This window comes from Oncorhynchus kisutch, unplaced genomic scaffold, assembly GCF_002021735.2.
Source record: "Oncorhynchus kisutch isolate 150728-3 unplaced genomic scaffold, Okis_V2 Okis07a-Okis12b_hom, whole genome shotgun sequence".
Classification (NCBI taxonomy): Eukaryota; Metazoa; Chordata; class Actinopteri; order Salmoniformes; family Salmonidae; genus Oncorhynchus; species Oncorhynchus kisutch.
This window is the reverse complement of record NW_022261984.1, coordinates 3,801,888-3,811,051: the sequence shown is the minus strand read 5'-3', so window position 1 is coordinate 3,811,051 and position 9,164 is coordinate 3,801,888. Positions and strand designations below refer to the sequence as shown.

The 9,164-nt window shown below is 46.4% G+C and overlaps 2 protein-coding genes across 6 annotated transcripts in view; both read right to left on the bottom strand.

Moving 5' to 3' along the window:
• Positions 1 to 2,988, bottom strand: part of LOC116352758 (CD209 antigen-like protein C) — a 96,979-nt gene extending 93,991 nt beyond the window's left edge. For 2 of the 4 annotated variants that reach the window (XM_031814914.1, XM_031814916.1), the window contains exons 1-3: positions 2,569 to 2,970; positions 1,360 to 1,493; positions 289 to 348 (exon numbers count right to left, since the gene is read on the bottom strand). In XM_031814914.1, the coding sequence (XP_031670774.1) occupies positions 289 to 348; positions 1,360 to 1,493; positions 2,569 to 2,671 (297 nt within the window). In that variant the 5' untranslated portion in view covers positions 2,672 to 2,970. Of the gene's footprint in view, positions 1 to 288; positions 349 to 1,359; positions 1,494 to 2,568 lie in introns of all 4 variants that reach the window. The other 2 variants (XM_031814915.1, XM_031814917.1) reach the window with 2 other exon arrangements.
• A 169-nt stretch (positions 2,989 to 3,157) lies between these two features.
• Positions 3,158 to 8,138, bottom strand: dok1a (docking protein 1a). Of its 2 annotated transcripts, none has more exons than XM_031814903.1 (6): positions 7,884 to 8,138; positions 6,535 to 6,708; positions 5,996 to 6,154; positions 5,455 to 5,524; positions 5,042 to 5,217; positions 3,158 to 4,526 (listed from the first exon to the last, which is right to left on the bottom strand). In XM_031814903.1, exons 1-6 carry the CDS (start codon positions 7,962 to 7,964, stop codon positions 3,588 to 3,590), a joined length of 1,599 nt encoding a protein of 532 aa, XP_031670763.1. In that variant the 5' UTR covers positions 7,965 to 8,138; the 3' UTR covers positions 3,158 to 3,587. The 2 variants fall into 2 exon arrangements, with proteins under 2 accessions (XP_031670763.1, XP_020325315.2); XM_020469726.2 differs by having other exon boundaries at positions 6,550 to 6,708; positions 7,884 to 8,137.
• Positions 8,139 to 9,164: the final 1,026 nt, after the last annotated feature.

Here is a 9,164-nt window from a genome sequence, read left to right as displayed (position 1 = left end):
CTGAAGAGTCAGTAAAGCAGTCGTTATGGTAACGGTATCATACATCATGACATAGATGAGTATGACAAAAGGCAAAGGTGATGGGTGTGAAGCATGGCATCACCTTTAACCATGTACATACACTACAGAGCAGCACACAGACACACACACACACACACACACACACACACACACACACACACACACACACACACACACACACACACACACACACACACACACACACACACAGACACACAGTTTTCTTGCCACTTCAAACACAGATCAAGAGCACCCCACGTTGCTCACCTCTCTCTTGACTTTACCCATACAGGACTTCCTCTCCTCTTCTGTTGCCTCCCACTTAATCTGCAGAGACAGAGACGGAAGTCAAAGAGAGAACACACCAACGCATACAGTTACATCACACAGTTAAACATCAGGTTAAGCCCAGTACTGGACTAAAAAGCAGTGTCAGTGGAGAATCTCTATTGAGAAAGTTGTCCAGGACTAGGTTTAATCAATGTCTGGCATAGTGTGTTTGTCCCAGGTAAGACGTAGGTTTTTCTATGGTTTTGTGTTCATGAATACTCCCATCATGAAAACACCGAAATAAATACACACTCGTTTCACTGCCAGTTAGCTAAGATCAAGAGTGGAAATATGCACAGATAACCGTGCACACACACACAGTCAAGTGAAAAAGTATCCCCCTCCCATCTCTCTGTACCTCCCCCTCTTATCTCCCTGTCCCTCCCTCTACCCTCTTATCTCTCTGTCCCTCCTTCCTTCCCTCCCTCCCATCTCCCTGTCCCTCCCTCTCATCCCCCTGTCCCTCCTTCCCTCCCTCCCATCTCCCTGCCCCCCCCTCATCCCCCTGTCCCTCCCCCCTCTTATCTCCCTGTCCATCCCTCTGCCCTCTTATCTCCCTGTCCCCCCCCTCATCCCCCTGTCCCTCCCCCCTCTTATCTCCCTGTCCCTCCCTCCCCCCTCTTATCTCCCTGTCCCTCCCTCCGCCCTCTTATCTCCCTGTCCCTCCCTCCCCCCTCTTAACTCCCTGTCCCTCCCTCCCCCCTCTTAACTCCCTGTCCCTCCCTCCGCCCTCTTATCTCTCTGTCCCTCCTTCCCTCCCTCCCATCTCCCTGTCCCTCCCCCTCTTATCTCCCTGTCCCTCCCTCCGCTCTCTTATCTCCCTGTCCCTCCCTCTCCCCTCTTATCTCGCTGTCCCTCCCTCTCCCCTCTTATCTCCCTGTCCCTCCCTCCCTCCGCTATCTTATCTCCCTGTCCCTCCCTCTCCCCTCTTATCTCGCTGTCCCTCCCTCCGTCCTCTTATGTCCTTTTCCCTCCCTATCTCTGTCTCTCCCTCCCTTTCTCTCTCACTGATGAGTGTTTCCAGGTGAGGTTGGAGGTGTGCAGGGCCAGGATGGAGTCTCTGGCTCCCAGGTAGAGTGTCTCAGAGCTGGGGTCTTGCAGGAGGACGCTGGCGTTGGACACCCCCAGAACTGCACCTAACCCTGAGGAGAACAGGACATAACATTAGGGATGTGTCCCAAATGGCTATTTCCTATAGTGCACTACTTTGGACTAGGGATCCGTAATATATAGACTCCCCTCCTCCGCCCCATTTATTTGTCTTTGACCTTTGAGTGAATGTGCGAAGGATGAGACTGACTTACAGGGACTTTTACGGAACCATTTCTAAGCATCAGTAATTGTGTCACTTCCTCTACTGAGAAACACTCTTGTGGTCTGTCGGCTGCTACCCAGAGCTGGGGTGCAATAATTAGTCCAAACAACAAAAAATGGTTTCTATTGGACAAATTCAGTTAGGTCCCTCCCCATTTCATTCCGTTTAAGAAATGTTTTGCAACAGAATCAGTGTAATAAATAAACCCCTACTCACCAGTCACTCGATGCTAATTTAGGTAGACAATTTTGGGGCAAAACTCTCCTTTGCGTTTGCTATTTAGTCCGTGACATAGGCTCAATATGTGTCCGGTAAACTGCTCCTTGTTGCATTTGTGTGTTAACACACACACACACACACACACACACACACACACACACACACACACACACACACCACAAAGAGTGGGGCATCTTAATCGTCCATATTCTCTGTATTACAATCTAAGACCTATAGCCTAGGCCTATCTATCCATGAAAGCAGGCAAAACTAGGATAACACTGTAACCCCAGTCTATACTCACTCTGCATTATTCCAGGTACTTAGTGAAAACAGCAGTGAAATGACACGCCTGTCTTCATTCATTTTAAAGGTGTTGTTTAATGGGCATTTCTCGACCATGCCTCAAACCTTCCCTTCTGGTTAAATGTTGGATTAAGTAATTAACCATCTCCACTCCCAGATGAATAAATTAGCCTACCAAAACCACACTGGGTGCTGATAATAGACTTCTTACAAATGTACTTGTTTGCTAGGCAACATCATTTGCATTGCTATGACTAATTAGATTGTAGCCTCCATAACGTTACCGTATTCATTAGGAATTGCGATACATTTTAAAATGGCTATACATTTTGTATGTAGAGAGAGAGAGGCCGTTTGTCCAACTGTACTGTACTCACCTCCGTGAACATTGGGAATTGGTGTTTGACAACGAGTTGAACCAGTTGTGAGCCACAAGATCACGGCCATAAAACAGGTGGTCCGCATGTTGAGAAGTGACATCAGGAAGAATGTCCGTTGATGACCGCGCGTCAGTTAAGCATCATTAAAAGTGCGCTCGGGGCGTTCTGTCAAAAGTGGAGGACAGGGGGGAACGAAGCGCCTACAGAAACCAACAAAACAAAAAAGTACGGTTGAAGTGTATCAAAATACGGCGTATTTTTTTATTCTCACCTACCTATTCGGTGTCCGATTTGGTGCTATTTCTAACACGGTATAATAGGCTACTTAACCTCCAGGTCAGGTACAGTACAGTATGTAATAGAACTATTACAATGTGTTAAACCAGGAAGCGTTCAAATCTCTCTAAACCAAACGTCAATACACGCCCACAACCACAGAGGAGCCTGAAATATACAGTAGTAGGCCTATTAACGTTCACATATTCCTATATAAACAGCATTGAACTGAACAGTAGTCTGATTTATTGAGGGGCACAATTTAAAAAAAACAATCAATGCACAAAACAAAGAGTGGAAGGAGAGTTACTGGATACACACCCATTATTGTTTTATTGAATCACATCAGTAAAACAAAGTACACGAGGAAAAGGATGTGAGACTGAGCGGAAGTCATTGGTTTCTGTTGGGGAGGAGGCGGCTAACACTGTTTGAAAACATTTACATGGACCACTGACAGACTTCTGGAAGATCTCTGTGGCTCTTTTCTCCCTCTCCCATGTCCATTACACTGGTGGGCAATATTGATATTCATAACACGTTATACAAAAGTTATTACATCATAAGAAAAAACTATGATTCTGTATGTGAAAACAAGTTCAATAAATAAAGTAAGTAGACAATAACATTGTGAAATGAGTGAATGTGTGTATTGGTCTGAATATATCCTTATGGGCGCTGATCAGAAGTAGGGCACCTTAAAGGGCAATAGGGTGCCATTTCAGACGCAGCAGAGTATCCTAAATGAACCCCATGTTTTCATAGATGACCTCTGGTGACTGGCGTCTAGCAGTGGGCCTCCTGGTGGCCAAGGTCCTGGTAATGGTCAATGACGATGATGATGAGGAGGAAGAGGAGGCCAGTGAGGAAGAGGGGGATGATGATGATGATGGTGATGAAGAGCCTGGCTTGCAGACCTGGCTGTAAAGGTGGGCGAACGGGTCAGTGTTGGGGCCCTTGGCTGGGGTCCCCACACAAGGCGCACTATAGATGGGTTCCTCTTTGCCAGGTTCCTGCCCCCGCTGGTCCTGGCTCTGTTTCTGTTGTTGAGTCTTGTCAGGTAGGGGACTCGCACGGTCGTACACCTCGGAGTAGACCGGCTCTGGCTTGTTGTCGTGGTGATAAGAGCAGGAAGAGGAAGTGGGCGGGGGTGGTGGTGGTGTAGATCTCGGGGGTGTGAGTGAGAGGATGTCTGCTGGGTCGGCGTACACTGGTTCCGTTCGGTTGACATGGTGATTGCAGGGGTGTAGAGGGATAGAGGGGGTGAGGGTGGATGCTGTTGGGGGCGTCAGATAGGAGTTGAGGCTAGGGGCTTTGGGTTTAATACTGTCTGCTGGCTCAGAGTACGGACACTCCTCAGAGCCAATCAAATTAGGCGGCTGTGAGTACAAACACTGCTCTGAGCCAATAGCATTTGAAAATACTGGCTTAAAACTGTAGCTGCCCTCCAAAATGGCTGCGCTATCTGGTAGTTTGGGCAGTGGTGAACGAGCACGAGGCATATTAGGGCTACGGTTAGCAACCACAGTGTCGCCCTCACATTCGTCCCCGGCGACGGCCTTCTGTTCCCGTATGGCGGTCTCGATGAGGCTGAAGATGACGTCAGCTTGGCACGTCTCAAAGGTGAAGGTTCCGGGTCCAGAGTCACAGCGCCGGCCCGCCTCGATGTTGAACGTCAACTGTGGGAGAACCAAGAGGACACAATGATTTGAGAAAATTCCCATAGGTGTTCACTGGAAAATTGCATAATTGAATGTGGGCACCAAACGTATTATAACCTGAAACCTTCTTGATTGGACACTGATGACCCTACAATGATCCTTAGACACATCCTTTTTTGGAGCCACACTGCCCTAAAAAGGCCAAACACAGTAACTTTGACCTGTTGTAATGGCCAGGTATATTATCAGATTAGTGTGGGATTTTGTTTCCTGACACAAGAACAGTTGATCAGAACATATCATGAAGTACCAGAAATGGCTGTCTTTTTAGAGAGACAAAGACTTTGAAGTCAGAATTTGCAGTCAAAAAAAGTATGTAGTTACTGCGTTTTGCCTTTGTAGCGCAGCATAGTACCGTACTGTGACGGCCTTGAAATTAGACACTAGTGAGTAGCATTAGATTAAAAGTAGTAACACATTAGGAATCTAATTCTATGGCTCAATGAGATTCTAAATTCCATGGTTCTACTGACCTTGTCTCTGCCATAGCGTCGTATCAGCCGATAGGGCCAGTCCTGCAAACTCTTCCTGGTCTCCGCCTCCTTAAGGACCAGCCCGTCCTGGGCCACTTGCAGCCAATAGTACTCCCCCTGGAGGCCGCAGCGCATCGCTACATCCGTCTGCTTCACACCCACCCTGAACTCACTAACTGAGGGGAGAGAGGAGGGATAGAGGCGGTCATGACCGAAGCACTATGGACGGTGTTCATTTCTATTTCTTGTTTTCTATTTTGTGTTCATCTTTCCTTTGTTCGTAGTAATATCTTTGAAAAGAAGAACCTGTTCCAATACAGCAGTAATCATACGCCCATTAGACATAAACAGACAGAAGAATGGCTGTTCGTTATAGTTTGTGTGGCCACTAGGATATCTGATGTGCTTCTCACCTTCCTCCCTGGAGACGTAGATCTGGTTGTCCTCCATCTGAATTTGGGGCTGCTGACCAGTGGAGCCTCCCTGGGAGACAAGACATGTATTTACATTAGACAGTGAGAACTGTCCTCACAGATACCTACACTCTTAGAAAAAAAAGGTGCTATCTAGAACCTTAAAAGGGTTCTTCGGCTGTCCCCAAAGGAGAACCCCTTTTGGCTTCCATGTAGAACCCTTTCTACCGAGGTTTATACAGGGAACAAAACAGGTTTCTCTTATGGGGTCAGCAGAAGAGCCCTTTTACAACCTATTTTCTAAGAGTGTACACATCCTCTGTATAATAACCGTTTGGTGATGAAAAGAGTTTAATGATAGAGAGACCAGTGAATAATGGCGTTTGCTGTTAGCCTTGTACCAATAGCGAGACACATTCCTAATTCAGCGTTGTTGAACGCTAATAAAGTATGATTCTACTTCGATCTGTAACTGTCAAAATGTTGAATTGAGACTGATCCATAACAGTCACAAGACAACAACAGAAGCTGCTATTCTCACCTGGAAGGCGAGGTCACACATCCTCTCCACCCACTCCACACAGTCGTCCTTATCCGCTGCGAAGACGAACCTCCTGCCGTCTGTCTCCACACAGAAGGCGGCCATGTTGTCTTTGGGGCAGGCCTCAGCGTGTGGGGGCAGCCTCAGGACCCTGATCACCTACATTTACATTTTACTCCATTAGCAGACACTCTTATCCTGAGGCTGTAAAAAATGTGACTTGGTGCGTCTCTGCTTGGCACTCAGCATTAAAGAGATAGATCGGGGGTAAGGCTTGTGCAAGCTCTAACAGCTCATAGGAGCAGGGGCCTATCTCCTGTTTCTGTAGCATGAGCCAGTTTGATGTAAAAGTACTCCCTCTAGACAGGACGCTAGTCTCTCACAGGGCCTTAGGCTTGTCCATATCCTGAGCCAATTATAGTGCATTCAACTAAGTTAGGTAAGACAACCACATACTGTATCACAGTCAGTGACAGTAAAACAAAAAATCCTCAATAATGCAGCTAATCAAAGTCAGTGCTAGTAAGGAAGACAAGTACAGCAGTAAGGTTGACCTCTGACAGACGGATCACCCTCTTCTCCTTAACTTTGTCCTGGTGCTTCCAGACCCCAGAGGGACCGGCCCGCTCTCCTCCCCCCACTTCCTGGCGCTCTAGCCTGGCTACACCGCAGCGGCTGGAGGGGTAGAGAGTCAGCCAATGCTGCTTCCACTTCTGGAGGGAGGGCGGAGGGAGGGAAGAAAGGGGATGAGGGAAGAAAGGGGATGAGGGAAGAAAGGGGATGAGGGAAGAGAGGGAAGACAGGGGATGAGGGAAGAAAGGGGATGAGGGAAGAGAGGGAAGACAGGGGATGAGGGAAGAAAGGGGATGAGGGAAGAGAGGGAAGACAGGGGATGAGGGAAGAAAGGGGATGAGGGAAGAGAGGGAAGACAGGGGATGAGGGAAGAGAGGGAAGACAGGGGATGAGGGAAGAGAGGGAATGAGGGAAGAGAGGGAAGACAGGGGATGAGGGAAGAGAGGGAAGACAGGGGATGAGGGAAGAGAGGGAAGACATAAATAATGGGGAGAAAAAGAGAAAGGCCAAGAGAATGGGAGAAAAGATTGTGGGTGAGAATTTTTTTTATTTTTAAGTGAGTATCTAGTTTTGCCATTTTCGCCCACAACACAGTCAAATGACTCAGAATATCACCCCCACCACCTTCTCCAGCACATATGCCTATTTTTAAATAAAGGTGCAGTGGTAGAGGAGGTATGTGTGCTCAGGTACAGTACGTGCGTTGTTTTACGTATGCCTAGCCGTGTTTAAGTTTACATCCCAAATGGCACCCTATCCCCTACATAGTGCACTAGTTTTGACCAGAGATCCTGTGAGTCCTGGTCAAATGTAGTGCACTGAAAAGGGAATAGGGGTGCCATTTGGGACATATTGCGTTGGAATGTGCCATGAGGAAACTGTGAGCGGTACTGTGTCTGGGCACGCATGTGAGGATCCGTTCCCCCCTCACACCTTTACACACGCACCATTACCAACGTAGCCTGTCTCTGCAAAAAAGACTTCAACATGTCGGCTACAGTAAATGTCCTCGTATACTGCAATCATATACTTTAAAATGTCAAGTGGAGTGGTAGAGGGATTAGATGGCTGTCATACACAGTACATAGAGTAAACAAGGGGGTGGCAGTTTACATGATAACAGCAATAGCCAATATCAAAACACTCGAAATAAACGAAATAAAAACTTACATTACAAGACTGTTATAAAGCTGCATTCAAAATCCAAATAAATACAATATGTTCCTATTGACTTTATTGTCATTCCACAAAAACAAGACAGATAAAGTACCAGGATGTGTACAATTAAGTGCGCTAAATAAAGTCACGTGCTTACCTTTTCTACATTTCTGTGTTGAAGGTAAACTTGTCCTGCTTTCACATGAGTGTCCATTATGTTCAAAGCGTCACTCGGCATTCAACTGAACTTTAACCAATAACTTGGATTTGACTGTGATATATGTTAGTTTACCGTATCCTAATCCTACACTTGTGATTTCAGTACCGTCAAACTCTCCCCTGACAAATGTAGGTGTGCTTTTCTTTCGTTACGTCAGAGGCTAAACCTACGGTGAAATTATGACCGCGTCCACACCTTTCTCACCGCCCCCAGGCTACTACGTCTGGTCCAGGACGTTAATGCACGTTCCTCTAACTACCTGAATCGACAAAGACCAACCCTTGTGATGTCATACAATGAACAATTGCCTACACAGAGAACCATACAGTGAATAAGACGTGCATTGTGAAGACTGAAGGAAGTGAAACCGCCCATTCATGGTTGATTTTATTACGATGTTTGTATTGTTCATTGTTCTTTCATTTATGACCAATGTTTTTAGAACGGCTACGAAGACTCAGATTATTTTGGAACGCTGTGACATCGCCCTATTTATGATATCGCTGCGTAACTAAGGAATCGATAAAAGTATATTATGTTGACTCAAACGTTCCAAACGTTCTATGGAACATAGACTATTATGGGTTTTCCAACACACATTTAGCCACTGTCTCACGTAGCCTGTTTTAGTTTTGCTAGGGTGACCCCGATTTATCCTTGACGAATGACCATCTCAAATATCAGGGAACAAGAGCAATTTAATGCACTCTTTAAGGCAAATTCAGGTAGTCTAGTACGGGTTATCATTGCCATATTTGATCATTTTCATAACATAAACACTAGGCTATTCAACTAGTAAGAATAGGTCATTAATGAGATTGTCTCATAATGCTTACTAGAATGAATAATTTTCACTGATGCTCTTAGTTGGTTAAAGGTGGGGGTTCATCCATCTCTCCACTCTTCTCTCCTTCAGTCTCGGGGCCCTCAGGCCAGAGTGGGGCAGCAAAGCACCTATGGAGCTGACTACAAGCCCCCCAGTGATCGGCACCTCAGGCTGTTCAGGCTGCATGCAGAGCCGTCTTGCACCACACACCAGAAGGTACAACTAACTCGCTCTGTCTCTCTCTCACACACACACACCAACACTTTCCACTTGTATACTAATACCATAAACGCTCTACAAAGGGTTCTTCAAGTAACTCCTTTTAAAGTATCCTCAAATACCTTTTGGTGTACATTTTTTAAACTACCCCCCCCCCCCACCACTATTATTAT